The sequence below is a fragment of the Octopus sinensis genome, linkage group LG25, assembly GCF_006345805.1.
Source record: "Octopus sinensis linkage group LG25, ASM634580v1, whole genome shotgun sequence".
NCBI classification, from domain to species: Eukaryota; Metazoa; Mollusca; class Cephalopoda; order Octopoda; family Octopodidae; genus Octopus; species Octopus sinensis.
Genome location: NC_043021.1, coordinates 18,352,476 through 18,375,940, shown reverse-complemented (window position 1 = coordinate 18,375,940; position 23,465 = coordinate 18,352,476). Strand labels below are relative to the sequence as shown.

Here is a 23,465-nt window from a genome sequence, read left to right as displayed (position 1 = left end):
GGTGGTAGTGGTTGTGATGATGCGTTTGATGGTGGTGGTGGTGTTAGGTGTGCGGTTGTTGTTGATGGTGGTGATAGTTGTGATGTTTTTATTTTGATAATATATTTCTTTACTACCCACAAGGGGTTAAACACAGAGGAGACAAACAAGGACAGACAAAGGGATTAAGTCAATTACATCGACCCCAGTGCATAACTGGTACTTAATTTATCGACCCCGGAAGGAAGAAAGGCAAAGTCGACCTCGGCGGAATTTGAACTCGGAACGTAACGGCAGACGAAATACAGCAACGCATTTCGCCCGGCGTGCTAACATTTCTGCCAGCTCGCCACCTTTATAGTATCGGTTATAATGATGATGATGATGGTATTTTGTTGTTGTGGTGGTGGTGGTAGTAGTAGTATTAGTAGACAGTGTAATGACTGCAGTGGTCGTAGTTGTTGCTATTGTTGTTGTCACTGTGGTACACTAACCTTGTTGGTCATCAATATCTATATTGCGCTCTGGAAAGAAGAATACCATCATGGCCTTAAAGAACTGGTAGGTCAGTTGGATCTGTAGCGGCACCACATTCACTTCAAAGTGTTCTTTCACGGCAATGCCTCCAACTGGACGGAAGAGGAAGAGAAGGAGGAGGATGTAAGCAAACAAATGAAGACATCAGATTATCAGATTAACAAGATGATGATGATGATGACGACGATTAATGGTGATGGTGGGGCAGATGATGGAGCAAACCTTGACTCTGAAATATCTCATGACAACAGAGAGTGCAAAAGAAACGTTCAGTCCTAAACAGTTAATATAAGTTGGGGACAGAGGTACTTTTGTAGGCAATATGTGTTTTTTTTGTAGGAGTGGCACTTTTGGGTCTGTTGTAGGCAATATGTGTTTTTTTGTGGGGTCCAGGAGTAGCAAATGGAAGGGCTACGCCGAGTGGGACACACTCTAGCTACGCTAGTGAATAGAAGGTTGCCATTATGTTCTGTGTGGTTAAGAAGTTTCCTCTGCAGCCACAGCATTCCTAGTTCAGTTTTACAGAGTGATATTCTGAGCAAGGGTCTTCTACCGCAATTATAAGTTGACCACAATGTCTTCTCAGTGAAATTTGGTATACCAAAACTATATGGATACCAGCTGTGTGTGTGTGTGTGACAGTATAAATAACTTGTGGTATAAACACCCATAAAAGGAAGTGTCAAACTGAACAATCCAGAGGTTGTGGTGCTACACAGGGCAACATTTAAATTTTTATTTTACCTAGTTTCAGCTCACGAGCTGTGGCCATGCTGGGGCACCGCCATTTAAAGTAAACTGACGATGTCTGGATTTGAACTCGGATCGTAGAGGACCAAACTAAATGCTTTTAGTTCGACATTTTAGTCCGACTTCCTTAAATTAAACACTCAGATTTTAAGTTGGTGCTGTTCTTCTTTCCAAGTTTTCTGCTTTTAGCCACCATTCATCAACGACCAATTTAAATGGCTAACCACAAATCCCTTCCTGGGGTTAAATTATAAACATTTAAAACCATAGTTTTTTTTTGTCTTTTTTTAATAAAAAAGAAAACATTAAAAAAACCAGAAATGATGAAAACAAGACCCCCACCCTTAAGGAATCTTCACCGCAAATAATCAATAGAACTTCCGTAAAAGAGTTCTTTAAAATGCATACCAGGAGGACGTTCACTGCAGAAAATACGAAGGGCCATCTGTTTGTTCTCCCCTTCGGTACCCAGTGGATCTCGTGGTACAAGAACATCCTAGAAAAAAACAGAAAGGAACAGATTACAACACTGACAGAATAGAGGCAGCAGCAGCAGTGGTGGTGGTGGAATTGTTTTGAGTACCAAACTTTAGATCAATAAAGATTATAAGGGGATTACGTAATTTATGGAGATTAACAAAGATTAAGTTAATTTAAGATTGAATGAGGAATAAATAATTAAATTCACCTATGAGACAACAAAAGGGAGGACCTAGTTTGAGACCCCGTAAAGGTCATAGGTAGTCCTTCTCCATAATCCATTAAAAATTAAAAGATTTCCAACCAGGAATCCACATTTAATTCACTTTCTTTATATGTCACTAGCAGTATCGCCCGGCGTTGCTCGGGTTTGTAAGGGAAATAACTATATAAGCATTTTTAGAGAGTTACTTCCCTTATATAATAGCAAAAAAAAATGCATTAAAAATGGGAAAAAATTATGGTAAATTTTTTTTTATATCGTAGACTCATTGTAGACGTGTGCTAATACCCAGAAGGGCTCGATATGAATCATGACTATAAGATACCCACTTTTGGTTACACTGCACCGCAAAATGTGGGAGTAGTTAGGAATCTAAATCGTAGGAGACAGATACACAACTTGACTTTTATATATAAAGATTTGCTAATCCACAATCACAACAAACTGAACCTTAATAACTGACCTTATAAATAGGGTTTGGTATCAGGTTGGTCATGCGCACCCATCCCAATTCCAACTGGTGGGACCATGTGTCATTATCTCGGTTTACTTTAGTATATCTGAAAAGTGAGAAAGAAAATAAAACAGTGAAAGCCAAGCCAATGATGAGGGTTTGTCACTAGGGTTGGTAGGTTTAGTGAAGGCGGCAAGCTGGCAGAAACGTTAGCACCCTGGGCGAAATGCTTCGCAGTATTTCATCTACTGCTACGTTCCGAGTTCAAATTCCGCCGAGGTTGACTTTGCCTTTCATCCTTTCGGGGTCAATAAATTAAGTACCAGTTATGCACTGGGGTCAATATAATCGACTTAATCCGTTTGTCTGTCCTTGTTTGTCCTCTCTGTGTTTAGCACCTTGTGATTAGTAGAGAAATAGGTTTAGTGATAATACCAAGGGCATATATTCTGGGGGTGCAAGGTGTGCACTGCACACTATCGAAAATGGCAAATTCATTATAAATATTAACACCTTACTCATGAATTTAATCAGAAATCTTAATGGAAAACTTTTGTTATAACCCTACTTGAAATTTGGTGGCATTGGATGTGGCAGCATACCCTACGCACACGACCACTACATGCCACTGGATGATACAATGGTCAGGATGAACTGGTGGATGATGTGTTGTTGCTGTTGTGATATAAAACAGAGACTGAGAAGGCATGTGATGGCTTAGTGGTTTGGGGTATTCAGCTTGCAATCGTAAGGTCAGGAGTTTGATGTGCAATGGTGTGTTGTGTCCTTGAGCAAGGCCCTTTATTTCATGTTGTTCCAGTCCACCTCAGCTGGCAAAAATGGGTTGTACCTGTACTCCAAAAGGGCCGGCCTTGTCACATTGAGTCATGCTGAATCTCCTAGAAAACTATGTTAAAGGTATGCATGTCTGTGGAGTACTCAACCACTTGCAGGTTAATTTCATGAGCAGGCTGTTCTGTTGACTGGATCAACTGGGACACTTGCCAGTTTCATAAAATAGAGATTAGGATTTATATTTTGGCAAGGAGTTCTTTAATGAAAGGTCCAATGTAACAGAACAGTTCCTATTCCCACTCACAACATGGTACCACATATGTGAGAGTGGGCCACTGGGGTTAAAGAGCTTCAAAGTGAACACTACACAGATGATGTTAAATAATGCTCAGTTTTACTGGGGGCAGACATATAGCATTTTAGAGACTGGCAAATTCCCTCTGGTGGCACAAGCGGACTGATAATAAAACCTCTCATTCAAGGAAAGTATTGACCCTATTCAGGGCCTTAAACAATCAAATAACTCAACTTCACAAACACATTGTTTCTGGGGAGTTGTGGTACCACAAAGTTAGCAGAGACATTCCCATTTCTTTATTACCCACAAGGGGCTAAACATAGAGGGGGCAAACAAGGACAGACAAAGGGATTAAGTCGATTACATCGACCCCAGTGCGAAACTGGTGCTTTATTTATCGACCCCAAAAGGATGAAAGGCAAAGTCGACCTCGGCGGAATTTGAACTCAGAACGTAACGACGGACGAAATACGGTTACGCATTTCGCCCGGCGTGCTAATGTTTCTGCCAGCTCGCCGCCTTTAGCAGAGACATTCTGACAGCACCTTCAATGTAACCAAGACAACCATGTAAACAAAGCAAAACCTGTTCCTAACAAAGAAGTCTTTGGAGAAAAAAAAAAGAAAATTTGATATCAATTCATGTTGGACAGTGTTTGAAAAAAAGGTATAGCAGAAACAAAAGAGAAGCAACCAGAGAAACTGTCTTTTATAATACACACATGTAAAAGAGAGAGAGTCACAATATATACACTCATTATGAGGAGAACATTCTCACTCAGTTACACACGTTAACATATGTGAGTTATGAAGGGTGTGTTCTCACACATACATTCACATCAACACATTCATTTTCCTCCCAAACAAACACCTAAATCTTTATGCTTTACAAGACATTGTGAAATGCTGTTTATTTATCTTAACTGTACTATGTATACATTTGCTGAGGTCAACAGGACATTTGTGCTGGAGCTGTTGTACATCAGCTGAGATATTGACAGAAATAAAATGCTGTTTAACCCTTTCGTTACTGTACTTATTTTGGGATGCTCTGTGTTTCTTTCAATTAATTTTAAATATAACAAAGAATTTAGTAAAATTATTTAGTTATCATTAAGCTAGTGTTAGGAACATAAATTGTGACTAAGGTTTGGTGGAAGATTTTAATTCAAAACTTATGAAAACAAGACATTTGTACTACAGAGCCAGAGGCAGTTTCAGCTGGGTTGGTATTGAAAGGGTTAAGAATTGTTTCTCTATTATATATTTTAACCCTTTTGTTACCATATTTCTGTTGAGATGCTCTGTGTTTCTTTCAATTACTTTAAATATAATTAAGAATTTAGTAAAATAACTTAGTTATCATTCAGCTAGTGTTAGGAACATAAATTGTGACTAAGGTTTGGTGGAAGATTTTAATTAAAAACTTATGAAAACAAGACATTTGTACTACAGAGCCAGAGCCGGTTTCAGCCGGGTTAGTAACGAAAGGGTTAAAACAGAACACCAACGACAATAGAGAAAACCCTGTTACTTACACAAAATTCCGTAGAACAAGATCAGCGATCCCCAGTTGTCCATCTGCTTCGGTCAATCGCCAGCGTGCAAACTTAAAACACACTTCATTTCTGCGTACAACCTGTGCATGCTGAGCTATAAGTAGAGGAGGAGATGAAAGACAGGTGTACATATTCGCACAGACAGACACATGCGTAAAAGGACAATAAACAAACACTCTACAACATACATTAAGTACTTTTACTCAAGCCACACACAGACTGATAGCTATCATCATCATCATTGTCATCATCATTTATGTCCACTTTCTGAGCGAGAATGGGTTAGTTAGTTAGTTAGTTAGTTAATTTTTTGGCTCAAAAAGCAAAAAGCAAGGCCATGTAGGGAGACATGGAGTTATGTACAGGGTGGTGTTCATGTAAAGAGTTCAGGCCGCTTGTGGTCAAAGGAGACTTTGAACCGAGCGGTCATCGGCATCTTCACTATCTCGTCCGGCAGCTTATTCCACAGATCCGCAACCCGGACGGAGAAAGCCCCTCTCCTTCGATTGAGATGAAATCATCGCAGAGAGAGCTTTTCGGAGTGACCCCGCAGCCGACGCTCTGGAGCAGGAGTGAAGAACAGCTCTTTCGAGAGGTTACACTTTCCGCTTATGATGTTGTGAGCAAGAATGAGATCACCACGGTGTCTGCGTTTTTCTAGAGAATAAAGGTCGAGCGTCTTGTTGTAATGATCCAAGTCAGTTTTTGTTCAGAATTACATTACTTCCCCCATTCCAGATGGATCAGAGAACAATGTCTCACTGAACGTTCCATTTTTGGCATGGCTTCTACAGCTGGATGACCTTCCTGTCACCAACCATTCTATAGACTTTATAGGCATCGCCACAACTACGGAATTGAGAAGTTCCCTTCTCGGTCACATGGTGTCTGGTTCAGTTCAACTGCATAGAATCTTGGGTATGTGCCTCCTACCACAGCCCCAGTTCAATCGAACCCTTGTGAGTGGATTTGTTAGATGGGAACTGAAAGGAAACTATGCCCCCGCCACACACACACATGTATGCATGTGTGTTGTGTCATATGTATGTATGAATATTTATATTCATGTATGTGTGTATATATGATTGTGTCTATATATATGTGTGTGTGTGTGTGTGTGTGTATATATATGCTTCTATACATACTTAAATATTTAACACCATCCAAACATGGCCGATGCCAGAGCCGCCTTGACTGGCTTCTGTGCCGGTGGCACATAAAAAGCACCAACCGATCGTGGCCGCTGCCAGCCTCCGCTGGCACATAAAAAGCACCCACTACACTCACGGAGTGGTTGGCGTTATGAAGGGCATCCAGCTGTGGAAACACTGCCAGATCAGACTGGAGCCTGATGCAGCCTTCTGGCTTCCCAGACCCCGGTCGAACCGTCCAACCCATGCTAGCATGGAAAACGGATGTTAAATGATGATGATGCATGTAATTTCAAGAGGCTTTTAAGTGGTCTTCAAAAATCACTTCCACAAAAGAAAGAATAGACCAGATATTGGAGATCATGGCAAGAATAGCAAACAACTCAAACTGGGGATCCCATCAAACAATAAAAGACTGTATAATAATCATTTAGTTGCTTTGAGATGCTAGGACCAGGCTGGAGCACTGCCTTTATACTTCAATTTTTTTTTTAAACTAGCAATATATAGTACAGGTAAATGCCACAGTGAACCAGAGTGGAGTACAGGTAAATACCACAGTCAGCCGTAGCAGAGTAGAGGTAAAACTGAGGAATCCAAGGAACCTGGTGGTGGTCTCGATATCAATTATAGTGTGAAGTCTGTGAATGAATTACTTCCTATGGTGGGGAGAGGATTTTGATATCTCAGGCCTACCCCTTCTCTTAAGACAGAGGGAACATTTTCTTTTTTCAACTGAAATTCCGGGTGAAAAAAACTGTTCCCCCCACCCCTTAAATGTAGGAACATACCGAACTATCAGAGTCCTATTTTCTCAATGGTACGCAAATGTCCCCACCACATCACCACCACATTTTTCCATGCATTAATGGATCTGGTGAAATTCATTGAGGATAATTTCTTTGTCTGGTTGTTTTTTCCTGACATCAAACTTTATTTCCAAGCAAAGTAATATTCCTCCAAGCCTTTCACAGATGATTGCAAATGAATGACACCACTTGTATGACAGGGACACTTGTTTACGATTAGTGTATGACATCAAGACAAGGAGACACTCCTGCACACATATGTGTGTATATATACATACATACACACACATAATACATATATATATATATGTGTATATGAATATATGTATGTTCATGGATACACACACACACACACACACAATGGGCTTCTTTCAGTTTCTGTCTACCAAATCCACTCACAATTTTTTGATCAGCCCAAGGCCAGAGTAGAAGACATTTTCCCAAGGTGCTATGAAGTGGGACTGAACCCAAAACCCTGTTGCTTTGAAGTATACTTCTTAAACCTTGCAACCATGCCTGCTGCACTTTAGAAACCCACAAACTTCACAGTTATTCACTTACTTCAGGTGTGGCTCAGAGCTGCGATGGTTGACATCCCACCCTAGCAATGTCTTCTTCGTAATTCAATAAATGAATAAAAACCCTTCCCAAAGCAGACATAAATGTATTTAATGGAGTGTCTGAATAGAAATAACTGATGTTATAACCAGGGCCCAGTGGTTAGAGCGTCGGGTTTACTATCATGTGGTCGTGAGTTCGATTCCCGGACCAGGCTTGTGATGTGTTCTTGAGCAAGACACTCTATTTCACATTGCTCCAGTTCACTCAACTGTAGAAATGAGTTGTGATGTCACTGGTGCGAAGCTGTATCGGCCCCTTTCCCTTGGATGACATTTGTGGAAAGGGGAGGGGAGACTGGCATGCATGGGCGACCGCTTGTCTTCCACAAACTCTCTGGGTGCCATCCCATGGTCATTTGTGACCGAAAGGGATCTTTTATAACCAGAGATATAGCACAGAGATTCTAAGCCAGTGCTTTTCAAACTTTTTCCTGGAGCGGAACCCCAAGGAAACATTCCACTGGCTCGAGGAACCCCTGTGCAATAATTTAATAGTCTTATGCACACATATCTGCACAGGAGAATTAAAAATTACTGCCGATTTTAGCAGTTTTGTAACTTCTTGCGGAACCCCTGGACTGTACTGGCGGAAAACTAAGGTTCCGCGGAACCCTGGTTGAAAACCACTGTTCTAAGCATATGATCTTCCATAGCTCAACAGCACTGTGGGTGGCACTGCTGCCGCTGCTGCTACTACTACTACTACTACTTTATCTTAACGACACCCTATTTAGTGAAGGGTCAACCTTGGCTGAACTTTTCAATTCAGAACTTTTGAGGTAAACCCGACTTCAGTAATGCAAAATATGTGGTCACCTGTTAACAAAAGAGGTCTCTGTAGCGGAGAGATCAGTGGAGAAGAACTGAAACAATAAGACTGGAGCGCCAGGCTGCATACATTACTGTTTCCAGCTAAGTCATTGTAGGTCATGAATTTAAAGTATGATAGAATAAATAGATAAAGAACACTGCTGAGATAGAATGAAGGGAAGAAGATAGAGATAGAGGTGGTGACACCTGACTTGAATGAGGCTGAAGTAGAACTGAAATCTTTCTGTTTATGAGAAAGACATTTCCAGGTCTCTCATTGACTGACTGATATGTGGGAAATTTCAAACTACCGATGGTAAACAGGGCAAACATATTCACATAACCCTGTCTACATGTGTCTGTTTGTCTGCCTCTTTCTCTCTCAACCGACCACTCTTTCACCCTTTTCATATTTTATGACTTAATGAGAGAGGGAAGGGCAATGCCTTCGACCAATTATTCCAGGTTGTTCAAGAATGACGAGAAGAGAAGGAAAAAAAGCCAAAATTATCTCCAGTGAAATTTGAACTCAAAACAGAAAGGTATGTATAAAGGACTAGCAGTATCGCCCGGCGTTGCTCGGATTTGTAAGGGAAAAAACTATATAAGCATTTTTAGAGAGTTACTTCCCTTATATAATAGCAAAAAATTGCATTAAAAATGGGAAAAAATTATGGTAAATTTTTTTTGAAATCGTAGACTCATCATAGACGCGCACTAATACCCAGAAGGGCTCGATATGAATCACGACTATAAGATACCCGGGTTTGGTTAAACTGCACCGCAAAATGTGGGAGTAGTTAGGAATCTAAATCGTAGGAGACAGACACACAACTTCACTTTTATATATAAAGATTTGAACTCAGATCCCATCTGACAAGGCTCTACTGATTCTGTCAACCTATTACTTGTAACAACAACAACTATAATGAAGAGAAATCCAAGGATGAGTAACAGGAAGAGGATACTGGAGTGGTCTAACAAGCAAGATTATTGCTTGGAAAATATTAAATAACAACAATGATCAAAAAACAACAAATCAAATTGAAAAAGTTGTCAAAAATGTTGAAGGATTACACAACAAAAATGCCAAGTAAAATTGTTTGGTTAAGGGGTTTGTTTCCTGGCATTGTAGTTTGGGTTCAGTTCTACTATACTCTTTACTCTTTTACTTGTTTCAGTCATTTGACTGTGGCCATGCTGGAGCACCGCTTTTAGTCGAGCAAATCGACCCCGGGACTTATTCTTTGTAAGCCCAGTACTTATTCTGTCGGTCTCTTTTGCCAAACCGCTAAGTGACGGGGACGTAAACACACCAGCATCGGTTGTCAAGCAATGCTAGGGGGACAAACACAGACACACAAACACACACACATACACATATATATACATATATACGACAGGCTTCTTTCAGTTTCCGTCTACCAAATCCACTCACAAGGCATTGGTCGGCTTGGGGCTATAGCAGAAGACACTTGCTCAAGATGCCACGCAGTGGAACTGAACCCGGAACCATGTGGTTGGTTAGCAAGCTACTTACCACACAGCCACTCCTGCGCCTATATATAATATTCCTATAATAATATTCCTGAGACTTTCACCTCACTTAGTCATCATTCTTGCTATCTGCTTCCACACTCCACTACATTTGAACTGCAGCTTCTCTCGCCATGTGCGGTAGAGTAGCACGCTTCACAGTCTGTGATTTAGTTGCGATTCCAAGATAGCCATAAGTTAAAGCTCACACCTTTGTATCCACTATTTCCAGTTCTTGGCTGCATTGCCTTCGAGATTAAGCTCATTCAGGATTCTTATCTGATCCATTCAGGTAATTATTCAATCCCACTGATGACACCATCTAAATTATGAAACAACACAGAGTGCAGCCTTTGTGGTACCTTGGGCAAGTGTCTTCCACTAAAGCCCTGGATCTGATAGATGGAAACTGAAAGGTGCTCCTCATGCATGTATATGCACATGTGTGTGTGTGTGTGTGTTTGTCTAGAGACCACATCATCATCATCATCATTTAACATCCGCTTTCCATGCTAGCATGGGTTGGACGATTTGACCGAGGTCTGGCAAACCTGACTCCAATCTGATCTGGCAGAGTTTCTACAGCTGGATGCCCTTCCTAACGCCAACCACTCCGAGAGTGTAGTGGGTGCTTTTACATGCCACCGGCACGAGGGCCAGTTTGGTGGTACTGGCAACGGCCACGTCCAAATGGTGCTTTTTACGTGCCACCTGCACAAGAGCCAGTTGATAGCTGTAAATGAGCATCACCAGCATACAAGTGGGGTTCTTCATTTCCAATCTTGACCAGCCAAGGCAAAATATTACCTTGCTTGGAAACAGGTGAAAGTTGGTGACAGGATGGGCATCCAACCGTAGAAAAATCTGCCTCAACAAACTCCATCTGACACATACAAACATGGAGAAGTATACTTTAAAATGATGATGATGTTGATGATGATGATTACATATAAGGGTCACTTCTAGAAGTACATATTTTTTTTTATTTGTGGAAAGTATTCCTTCTTCATCTCCATGCCTGGCATCCTCGTTATCATCAGGAGCCAAATTGCACCAGTTTTAAAAGTGACAAACAGGAGCCGAACAGGTTTACCTCTGGTGGTCTGTAGCTGTGATTTAGACTGGACCTGGCTTTCTTTGTAACAGCTGGAACAGAGAAGCAAAAAAAGATAAGACGTTAGTTTCAGGAGGAAAGACATATATCAGATTAAGGATTATTATCTCAAAATCAAACAACAACAATACAAACAACATGCAGCAAAACAAAACACACCAAAGTGATATCGATTTGTACATGTAGCTGGCACTCTGCCTGTTGGTGATGACAACACATGTTGCAGTTGATCCAATCAACGGAACAGCCTGCTTGTGAGATTAACGTGCAAGTGGCTGAGCACTCCACAGACACATGTAATCCTTAAAGTAGTTCTCAAGGAGATTCCAGTGTGACACAGAATGCGACAAGGCTGGCCCCCATTGAATTACAGGTACTATTCATCTTTACCAACTGAGTGGACTGGAGCAGTGTGAAATAAAGTGTCTTGCTCAAGGAAACAACACATTGCTGGGAATTGAACTCATGACCTTACAATCGTGAGCCGAATACACTAACCACTAAGCTATGCACACACACAGAGAATGATGGAGAGAGAAAGGGAAGGATCGAATCCCAAAATCTTGTGGTTTTGAAATGAACTTCTTAACCAAACAAATATGTTGGCACTTGTGACCACGTGTGTACCGTTGGCAATTTTTTTTTCCTCCGTCTTCCCTTCTTTGGATCTTTCCTTTTCCTATGTTTCTGACGAAGAGCTCCGCTCGAAACGTTAGACCCTCCTTCTTCCCTTCCTTCCTGAGCGTCCAATAATACTATACTTGTTCCACGTCCTCACGTTGCTGTGTTTTCCCTTTGTGTTTTCATGTTTGGATTAACTATATATATATATATATTTAGGCGGCGAGCTGGCAGAAACGTTAGCACGCTGGGCGAAATGCGTAGCTGTATTTCGTCTGTCGTCACGTTCCGAGTTCAAATTCCGCCGAGGTCGACTTTGCCTTTCATCCTTTCGGGGTCGATAAATTAAGTACCAGTTACACACTGGGGTCGATATAATCGACTTAATCCGTTCGTCTGTCCTTATTTGTCCCGTCTGTGTTTAGCCCCTTGTGGGCAGTAAAGAAATATATATATATATATATATATATATATATATATACTTTATTTAAAGCAGCAGAAAATGCTTCAAATAAAGCATATTACTCTACCACTGGTATTTGAGTACTCTTTTTTCCACCTTGTTTCACATTTATGTGTTTACTCTGGTATATATAAATATATATATATATCATCATCATCATCATTTAGCATCCGTTTTCCATGCTAGCATGGGTTGAGGCCCTTCCTAACGCCAACCACTCCGTGAGTGTAGTGGGTGCTTTTTACGTGCCACCTGCACAGGTGCCAGGTACATAGTTGAAATTGACAGAAAATCTAAAGATGAAGACAGGTGTATTAGCAAGTATATTAGTTTGATGCTTGGGAAAAAGAACAAGTCATTTATTTTTCAAGACTACGCTCTTCAACAGAAAGGAATGAGAAAATAAATAATGAGAGAATGATAAAAACTTGTGTATGCTGCCTTGACTGGCTTCTGTGCTGGTGGCACATAAAAAGCACCATCCAATCGTGGCTGATGCCAGCTCCTCTGGCCCCCATGCCAATGGCACATAAAAAGCACCATCCAATCGTGGCTGATGCCAGCTCCTCTGGCCCCCATGCCAATGGCATATAAAAAGCACCATCCAATCGTGGCTGATGCCAGCTCCTCTGGCCCCCATGCCAATGGCACATAAAAAGCACCATCCAATCGTGGCTGATGCCAGCTCCTCTGGCCCCCATGCCAATGGCATATAAAAAGCACCATCCAATCGTGGCTGATGCCAGCTCCTCTGGCCCCCATGCCAATGGCATATAAAAAGCACCCACTACACTCTCGGAGTGGTTGGCATTAGGAAGGGCATCCAGTTGTAGAAACACTGCCATATCAGATTGGGGCCTGGTGCAGCCTCCTGGCTTCCCAGACCTCAGTTGAACCGTCCAACCCATGCCAGCATGGAAAAACGGATGTTAAACGATGATGATGATATATATATACATGCATGTGTGTGTGTGTGTGAAAAAGAGAAAGCGATTTAAGAAAGTTAAGAAAGAGAGAGTGTGTGTGTGTGGGTGAGAGAAATCTTTTGTATTAATGAAGTATTTTTTCAAAGAAAAACTTGAAATTGCTTTTGTAGCTGCAGAAGGATAAAATTTAGGTCAGTTGTACAAAAGAACTAATTTTGCTTCCATTAAATACTAAATAATTGTCGCTGTTTAATCCTGGGTACCGTCGCCTGATTTAGTAGAAACATGATCAAAAGTCACTCCAGCAATGACCATCCTGTTTTCCATCTTTTCAGTTATCAGACATTATTATACACATTATCTAAATCAGTGGATCTCAACAATTTTTTTTTCTATGAATCCTTTTGATTACTAATTTACAGGTGTGGACCCTGCTCCCCTATCCATTTGAGGTTTTAAAAATCCTATTATTTTTATTATATCATCATCATCATCATTTAGCGTCCGCTTTCCATGCTGGCATGGGTTGGACAGTTCAACTGGGGTCTGGGAGGCCAGAAGGCTGCACCAGGCCCAGTCTGATCTGGCAGTGTTTCTACGGCTGGATGCCCTTCCTAAGGCCAACCACTCCGTGAGTGTAGTGGGTGCTTTTTACGTGCCAGACGAGGCTGGGAAATGGCCACGGTCAGATGGTGCTTTTTACGTGCCACCGGCACAGATATTAGGACTTGGGGACTTTTAAAATATTTTGTGCATTGAAGTATAACCAATATATTGCATATAAACAACAAAAGCTTATATGGACCCTCCCAAAGGTCACAAGGACCCCAAATGAGAACCACTGATCTACAAAATACAACATTATCTAATGTCACTTTCGGTATCGTCATTTTTGAGAGAGTAAGGAGTGATTTAATGAATATTTGGCTGTTATTTCTAGCAGGTCAGACAACAGCCCATCCATTGTAAAAACGTGGTGTGTTCCTTCAAGTGGCTGGGGTTGTAGGGAGCATGCTAAAGGGCCAAATGACACAACTGGATCAAGTACTGGGCATCATGTTCCTTGTTTTAGGAGTTCAGTCCCACTGTAGGGGCTTCATTATGTTTCTGGGACAGAACATGATATTGTTCTAAATTGTCCCAGTTGATTCAGAGTGTGTCTCTACACAGACACCTGATCTGCTAGAGACAGCAACCAAATTCCTTCAAATCACCTCCTGCCCTCTTGGCATTGTGATCTAATATAGTTCTAAATTTCTGAAAAAGACAGGACAGGCATGGCTGGAATGCCTTTGGCTGATGATGTGTCTGCCCAATTAAATCAGACTTTCAGTTAAACAGCAACAACATTACCCTCAGTCAGTTCATCAAGAGGGTGTCTATTAGGTTTCTTCACCTGCTGGAAAGAGCAGCAAAATTTCTCTCACATCACATCTTACCATTTTAGAAACAGGAAGGACACACTGCACATCTAAATGACCTTGGATCAAAGACGTTCCAGTCATGACCATCCAACCATTTCAAATATTTTTAACTATATAGTTCAAAGTAAGCATCCATTTTAAGAAAGCTGAGTGCGATTTGAGGTAGATTTGCTGTTATTTCTAGCAGCTCAAGCAACTATATAGAAGTAACTTCAAGTAGAAAGTTGCACAATGGTGGTGAAGTGGTGATGTTTGGAACAACAATATTTAGATTGCAGTAGAACTAGAAGAGTTGTTGTTAGTAGTGGTGGTGGTGTGAAGGTTGTAGTGGTGGTGATGGTGGTTGTAGGCGTGGGTGTAGTGTCGGTAGTTGCAGTGGTGGGAGTGTGGAGGGTTATATTAACGGTAATGGTGGTTGTAGCAGTGGTGGTGGTGGTGATGATCATTTCTGGGTACATTGCGATAAAACAAGCCACATTTGGGAGGTTTGTGGTCGTGTGAACGGGAGAGGAGAAATAGGGTCAGTCTGACTCGAAGTGATGTATGTGTGTGTATACAAATATATACATACATACACCCACACACAACAAACAAACAGCAAATTTAAATAAATTCTCTCACATGACAGAACAATGGTTTTTGCAGTGTGCTCACTTTGCCTGAATTTTGCTCTGTTTAACAGAGACGTCCAGTGTTGTTTATTGCAGTCAATCACTCAAGATCAATTTGTTCCAGTTTGTCAGGTTTCACATCACACACTATAAAGACACTTGACTGTGTGTATACAATGTATATAATAGAGAACACCTCACTGTGTGTGTATAATATTATATAACATTTATGTATATATATATACTCTTTTACTTGTTTCAGTCATTTGACTGCAGCCATGCTGGAGCACCGCCTTTAGTAGAGCAAATCGACCCCGGGACTTATTCTTTGTAAGCCCAGTACTTATTCTATCGGTCTCTTTTGCTGAACCGCTAAGTGACGGGGACGTAAACACACCAGCATCGGTTGTCAAGCAATGCTAGGGGTACAAACACACATACACAAACACACACACATACACACACATATATATATATATATATATATACATATATATGACAGGCTTCTTTCAGTTTCCGTCTACCAAATCCACTCACAAGGCATTGGTCGGCCTGGGGCTATAGCAGAAGACACTTGCCCAAGATGCCATGCAGTGGGACTGAACCTGGAACCATGTGGTTGGTTAGCAAGCTACTTACCACACAGCCACTCCTGTATATATATATATATATGCAAACAGAGTATGGGAGTTTAGTTCATTGGTGATCAAAACAAATAGGTATGCTGGGTAAGTGCTGTAACGGATTATCAGGGTTCCAAGCTCATAACTGAGATGGGAGCTTTGGGTTCATTTTAGGTTTCCAATTTAAAAAGGTATGTATTTGTGAAAGAGGAGAACAAGTGCCGAAGCATAACAAGCATCTCAAGCCACACACAACATTTTATATTATTTAAGAATAATATAAAATGATGTATGTGACTTGAGGTGCTTGTTATGTCCTCTTTCACAAATATATGTGTGTGTGTGTGTGTATATATATATACATACATATTTATATATGATGATGATGATGATATATATGTATGTTGCAATCACTTCAACACCTGATGCATGGTACACAGTGACACCTGTTCAAACAATATCGATTTGATGGTGGGACAGGTGAGCTAATGTGTGGCATGAACATTTGATCATGATAAACAAATCAATTGTGCAGGTCATGTGGCAAGAGCCAGCACCACCCCGTGTGCTGATTAAGAGGATGTAAAAAGTGGGCAGGATTGGGGAAATTGCCAGAGAAAGTAAAAAGGGGCAGAAAATGTCAACAAAATGCATGATGGGGAATCTATGACGTCCCTCATTGAACTGAAGCTCATAATTCTTCACAGAACAACTGAAGAACTAGAACTGCTACTAAATAAACTGAAAGAAGGTGTGTGTGTGTGTGTATACAATTAACTGTCCTCTATTATATATGTCCATTTTCTATGCTGGCATAGATTGGACAGTTTGAGATGGAGCTAGCCAGATCCCAGTTGTGGCATGGTTTCTACGAGTGGATACCCTTCCTAATGCCAACCACTTAGCAGAGTTTTGCTGAGTGCCCTTTATGTGCCACTAGCACAAATGCAGCACCAGCACAGAGGTGTCTTTTATGTGGCACTGGCACCTGAAAGAACAAGCCTCTGTATGTATGGAAGATGGTCATTTTACTCAGCTTGACACATCTTATCAAATACAGCAAATCGCTATGTCTCCCGGCCCCTTGGCATTTCCTCAGTGAGGCCCAGTATCCAAAGATCCTTTCTCACCACTACATCCCACATCTTCCTGGCTCTACCCCTTCCACAGGTTCCCTCCACAATTAGAGTTTGACACTGTGTGTATATATATATATATATATCATCATCATCGTCGTTTAATGTCCGCTTTCCAAGCTAGCATGGGTTGGACAGTTTGACTGTGGGCTGGCGAACCAGATGGCTGCACCAGGCTCCAGTCTTGATCTGGCAGAGTTTCTACAGCTGGATGCCCTTCCTAACACCAACCACTCCGGGAGTGTAGTGGGTGCTTTTACATGCCAGCCAGTCAGGTGGCACTGGCATTGATCACGTTTGGATAGTGCCTTTTACGTGTCACCAGCACAAATGCAGAAAAGCACTACCCAATTCAGGGCATGCTCTAAGAGACAGAGACTAACACAGACATGTGCACCGTGGTTGTGGCCCATGAATCAGACAAAAACTACCACTGCAAATACCAGCATTTCACCTTACTGTCGTCACCACCATTACCACCACAATCACCACCACTTCTACCCTCACTGTCATCACCAACATCAACCCCATGACAACAAGAGCTACCCCACCATCATCACCCAAGACAAACATGACTCCACTGTTTTTATCATCACTACAAACATTACAGCCACTCGTCCACAATTATCAGCACCACCATGACCAACACCTATTTCTTTACGACCCACAAGGGGCTAAACACAGAGGGGACAAACAAGGACAGACAAAGGGATTAAGTCGATTACATCGACCCCAGTGCGTAACTGGTACTTAATTTATCAACCTCGAAAGGATGAAAGGCAAAGTCGACCTCGGCGGAATTTGAACTCAGAACATAACGGCAGTTGAAATACAGCTACGCATTTCGCCCGGTGTGCTAACATTTCTGCCAGCTCGCCGCCTTCCACCATGACCAACACCACCTTCACTATGACCAATACAAGAAAACATGAAGAGCAACTTGCCTGATACGTATGGTTAGTTCCTCATTGTAGCCATTGATTTGTTCTTTACACTCAAACAGGTGCATCTCCACTATTTTGCTCTGTTGGTGTAAGCTGTAAAATATACAAAACAAAGATATTAAGATAGGAAGTAGTGTTACCCCACCCCTGGGAGCTGACAATGCATCTGTTGCTATGGCAATGTATAGCAGAAAATAAGAAATCAGCAATATTTCAGACATATACTTTATTAATAAAGCTGCAAAAACATCACAAAAACTGTTTTTGTGATGTCTTTGCAGTTTTATTAAGAAAGCATATTACTCTGCCTCCGGAATTTTTTCCACCTTGTTTCACATTTATGTGCTTACCCTGGTGTGTGTGTGTATATATATATATATATATATATATATATATATATATATATATATATATATATTTAATGTACGATAAATTTTTTTATCAAAAAAATACCTTTAAAGGTTAAAATTATAAACAACTTATAAATAAGGGCAAATGAAAAAATTTCTAATGCCAAATATGCCGAAAATTGGACATATTGTCCATTACCATATAATTTATCACAATATGCACGCTACTCGAAAAAAAGCCGACAGAAATTTCTAAAAAATTCCATTATTACCATATCGGACCGATTTCAGGGTTAGTTCGTGAGAACCCTCCCATATATATCCTTAAATCCCTAAAAATGTTTCAGCTCAAAAGCTGCGGCCATGCTGGGGCAGCACCGTTGAATGAGCTACACTAGTATGTGAAACCACCTCTGATACGTGGCACTTGATCAACTAGGGAGTTCGACACCGCTGCCCGCATCTCTGTTTCCTGCCGAGAGGTAGGTTCATCTGGAACCCCTGTCAAGAAGAGATCCAGTTTAGTTTTAAAGAAACCCACATCCACACCATGCAGGTCTCTCAGGCATTTAGGAAGGATATTGAAGAGCTGTATATATATATATATATATATATATATATATATATATATATATATATACGCCATAATAGATTGTTAGCTCCTACACGCATTTTTTTCTCTCCTTGTTTTTTTCTGTGTATCTTTCTGTCGAAGAGCGTAGGCTCGAAATGTAAACGACTTTTTCTATTTCTATTCCTGAGCGCTATACTAATACATTTGTTTGTTTGTACTCCACCTGCCTTCGTCTTTCGTTTATTTTCGTAAACTTTCCCGTTATATATATATATTATATATATATACATATATCCACGTGTCAGTTCATTTGTATTTCAGTATGGCTGAATAATTACTCCCTAATTGTAATCACTATGATTTTGTGTGATAAGATTACACAGAAAGGGCAGAGCCACAGCTTGTAGTCATTGAGATGTAAGCTGGGACCTGTTCAATCCCAGCTGGATCAAATGATTGAGACCCACTGACAAAGAGATTCCCTTCAGGGCTCTTCCATTCAGTTCATTGCCAGTCTTGGTTGATAATTAGTGGAGAGAAAGGAAGGGAAACAACTCTTACCTACATCCACCCCCACCTCACATCTATTTATATAGGATTAACTGCAAACATTGTTTACAGAGAAAATATTGAATGAAACTTTGCTGCCATGATCTTACAAAATATTCTTCTTTAAACGCTTCATATTTTGTCTCATAACACAGAGGAAAAATATAAGGGATCAACTTAATACATCATCATCGTTTAACGTCCGTTTTCCATGCTGGCATGGATTGGACAGTTTGACTGGGGTCTGGGAAACCAGGAGGCTGCACCAGGCTCAAGTCTGATCTGGCAGTGTTTCTACAGCTGGATGCCATTCCTAACGCCAACCACTCCGAGAGTGTAGTGTGTGCTTTTTACGTGTCACTGGTACAGGGGCCAGAGGGGGCTGGCAACAACCGGTTGGTGCTTTATACATGCCACCAGCATGGAAGCCAGTGAAGGTGGTGCTGGCATCGGCCACGTTCATATGGTGCTTTTTACATGCCACCGGCACAGAGATCACAACTATAATTTCCAATCTTTATCTATTTGTCTGCCCTGTGGTTGGGGATTGGTTTTCAAATGAAATTGTCCAAAACTCTCTTTTTCTTTTTACTTGTTTCAGTCATTTTGACTGCGGCCATGCTGGAGCACCACCTTTAATCGAGCAACTTGACCCCGGGACTTATTCTTTGTAAGCCCAGTTTTTTTTTTTATTATTAACCCCAGGCAATAGGATTTGTATGCCAATATGTCTGTCCTCTGCAGGGTGTATAAATGTATATTTGTATGGATCTCCTCCTAATACTTTGAATTCTTCCAATAAATCCCTGTTCTATTTCCAATAAACAAACAAACCCCCATCATTGCAACTTTATATAATAACCACAGTCTATAACCAAAATGTTGAATTTCCATAAATGTGTTGCATAGTTTCACTGTTCTACTTAAACACTGTGTATGCGTGTGTGTGTGTGTGTGCGTGTGTGTTTGGATGGTCTCGTTTCTAGACCTGAAAAAAACCTCTTTATGTATGTCTGTTAAAATTCATTTTAGCAACAGACTAAAAACGAATTTATTTTAGTCTCCTAAAATGAATTCATAAGCACACACATAGCATCCAAATGTACCTCTGATGAAATTATGCTCATGTCACATAATGTAAATTTAATGTTTATAGAGCATTAATCGAAACGGCTGTAAGTGAATATGACCAATTTGCTGTTAATAAACAATTATTAGCTTCTTAATCTCCATTTTCTTTTCTTCCTTTAAATGAATATAAACTATATGTTTTTTTTTACATATACCTATTATTTTAAGGAAATTAATTCCCCAATATCCTAAAACACTAGGTGTTGAGCCAGCATTTCCTAGGATGAGGTTTACACATCCTCTAATTAAATTTTATATATACACACACACATTTATACATGCATGAATGAATGTGTATACATGTGTGTGTGTGTGTGTGTGTACAATCTCCATCTACCACAGACCTTTCTGCATCAGCACACTCATCTTCAAGAGCCTTGTGGATCATATAAAGGTCCTTCTCCAGTTTGCGCAGCTTTTGAACTTGTTTTCTGAAATATATCAAAGGTCAAAGAAAGATAATGAAAAAAAAACCCCACAAAACATAATAAAACTACTCTGACATGATAAACAATAAAAATATCCTCTTACCACCACCACCACCATCATCATCATCACTATCATCAAATACTTTAATTCTTAATTCCTCTTTATTAATATAACATTGATGCAAACGTCCTTCATCACACCAGACTTCTTTTCCTCAAACACAAACCAACCAAATATTTCATTCATGGGAATATCTTTTAACTCTTTTACTGGTTTCAGCTTTTGGATAGTGGCCTTGCTGGGGCACTAATGTTGATTATATCATGCACCATTACATGCAAACTGTCACTTATTTCATTGACCTTGGAAGGAGGAAATACAAAGCTGATATGGGTAGGATTTAAACTCAGAACATAAATTGAGATAGAAAAAAAAAGTACTTATTCTGCCATCCACCATGCTCATACACATACAGGTGTACACGTATCTATCATCATTTAATACCCTTTTCCATGCTGGCATAAGTTGGACAGTTCAACTGGAATTGGTAAGTTCAGAAGACTGCATCAAGTTCCTCTACTGTCTGCTTTGACTTGGTTTCTATGCCAACCATTTGACAGAGTGTATTGAGTGCTTCTTAGGCGGCACTAGTACCAGTGAGGTCACCAAATCAACTGAGAGAAGGGGATTAGTAATGAGGGACAGAAAAAGGTGTCTTACAGTGGAGAAGAAACATGGCTGCTTCAGAGAGAGAGGAGGGAGAGAGTGGGGGAGAGAGTGGCGAGAGAGTAGGGGAGAGGGTGGGGGAGAGAGAGAGACAGAAAAGATGGTGAAGATGAGATGGGTCAGAACTTGTACCCCCAAGTTACAGAGAGATACTTCTCTCTCTTTCTCTCTATATATAAAACTTAGATATGTTTTGACCAAAGACTGGTCCAGGCCTTGTCTAACTGATAGGATTATCTAAATCCTTTTTTAAGTCAAGTTTTGTGGTAACATGGTCCATTCGAGTAGGGAGTTCTTGCTGAGTGAGTTGTAGCCAGATACAGGTGGCTTATCTGGTATTCCTAGAAGAAATTTTCCCAGATTCCTTTCAAAAGTGATGGGATTCTTTTCCCCTTTGATTTCTTTCGGGACAATGTTAAACAGGACAGAGCCTGTTGAGGAAAAGAAATTATGTTGCAGTGTACCTATATGCTGTGATCCTGAAATGGGCAGGAGACGTATGGTCTGTGGTCTCAGCCTTGGATGAACCTTGAAACTAATGTTCACGTCATTTGGGCAAAGTTGGCAGTATATATTCTCCACATCGTACAAATGATGTACCGCTCGCGGAAGCGCTGGAGAGAGTAGAGTTTCAAGGCTTTAAGGCAGTCCCAATAATCGAGAGCAGTCATGCCTTCAATTCGTTTAGTGAGTGCCCTCTGGGGTGATTCAATTCTCTAGATGTTTTGTCTTGTATGGGGAGACCACAGTGGGCAGCAGTATTCGAGGTGTAGCCGTACAAAGGAGGAGAAAATATATATGAGATTTTTTAAAAGTATTTGGAGGTGGTGGCCTTTGCCAGAAAAAAATATGCATAAATGAAAGAATTATTGACATCTCTAGAATGGAACCAAAAATGGTTACTTGTCTGAGACCACCCGTGGCATCAACATAGAGAACTACCCATTTTAAAAGATTCTTGTTCAGATTAAAAACCTTCCATCATAATTTTATGCAAGAACCTTTTCCTAAATTATGTTCGAAACACTGTCTTAACGAGGGAAACAAATTGATTGATTTCAAATATAACTGAAACACGCTGACAGCATATTTGGCATGAAATATGACCAGAAAAATAGAAGTTCCAGTAAATTATTGATGATGATGATGACAATGCCGACGATGACGAAGATGATGTATTACTATAAACAACAACAGCAACAACTATAATAACCTACCTGACATTCTCTTGGAGCAGAAGAATTGGTGACCGCTGATCTTCGACAGTGGAAAGTTGAAGTTGGAACCTCATACTTTGTAATTTCTCACCGGCTTGCTGTCACCGACAAAGACAGGGTATTAGTTCAAGGGGACCATATTGTAATAGTACTTACTATTATTGGTGATAATAATAATAATAATAATAATAACAATAATAATAATAATAATAATATAATAATAATAATAATAATAATAACAATCTTCAAATTTTGGCACAAGGTCAGCAATTTTAGGGGGATGGGGAAAGTCAATTACAATGAAAGGGCGAAAGGCAAAGTTGACCTCGGCAGGATTTGAACTCAGAATGTGAATAAGAAGAAATGCCACTGAGCATTTTTTCAAATATGCTGACAATTCTACTAGCTAGCCATTTTATTATTAATAATAATAATAATATTAATAATAATCTTTTCTACTATGGGCACAAGGTCTGAAATTTTGCAGAGAGAGAATAGTTGATAACATTGACCCCGATGCTTGAGTAGTTCTTTATTTTACCAACCCCACCACAAAAGGATGAAAGTCACCTTCAGTGAAATTTGAACTCAGAACGTGAAGACTGGCAAAGTGCAGCTAAGCGTTTT

At 40.4% G+C, this 23,465-nt stretch overlaps 1 protein-coding gene across 4 annotated transcripts in view; it reads right to left on the bottom strand.

Annotated features, from left to right (window-relative positions):
* Positions 1-23,465, bottom strand: part of LOC115224231 (protein KIAA0100) — a 437,418-nt gene that overhangs the window by 11,046 nt on the left and 402,907 nt on the right. For all 4 annotated transcript variants that reach the window (XR_005003864.1, XR_005003866.1, XR_005003865.1 and 1 more), the window contains 8 exons: positions 22,839-22,936; positions 20,811-20,897; positions 17,863-17,955; positions 11,094-11,146; positions 5,054-5,168; positions 2,433-2,529; positions 1,675-1,762; positions 474-608 (listed from right to left, as the gene is read on the bottom strand). Coding sequence is in view for 1 of the 4 variants with exons in the window: in XM_036513442.1 (XP_036369335.1) it covers positions 474-608; positions 1,675-1,762; positions 2,433-2,529; positions 5,054-5,168; positions 11,094-11,146; positions 17,863-17,955; positions 20,811-20,897; positions 22,839-22,936 (766 nt within the window). In the remaining 3 variants the exon portion in view is untranslated. The remainder of the gene's footprint in view (positions 1-473; positions 609-1,674; positions 1,763-2,432; positions 2,530-5,053; positions 5,169-11,093; positions 11,147-17,862; positions 17,956-20,810; positions 20,898-22,838; positions 22,937-23,465) is intronic.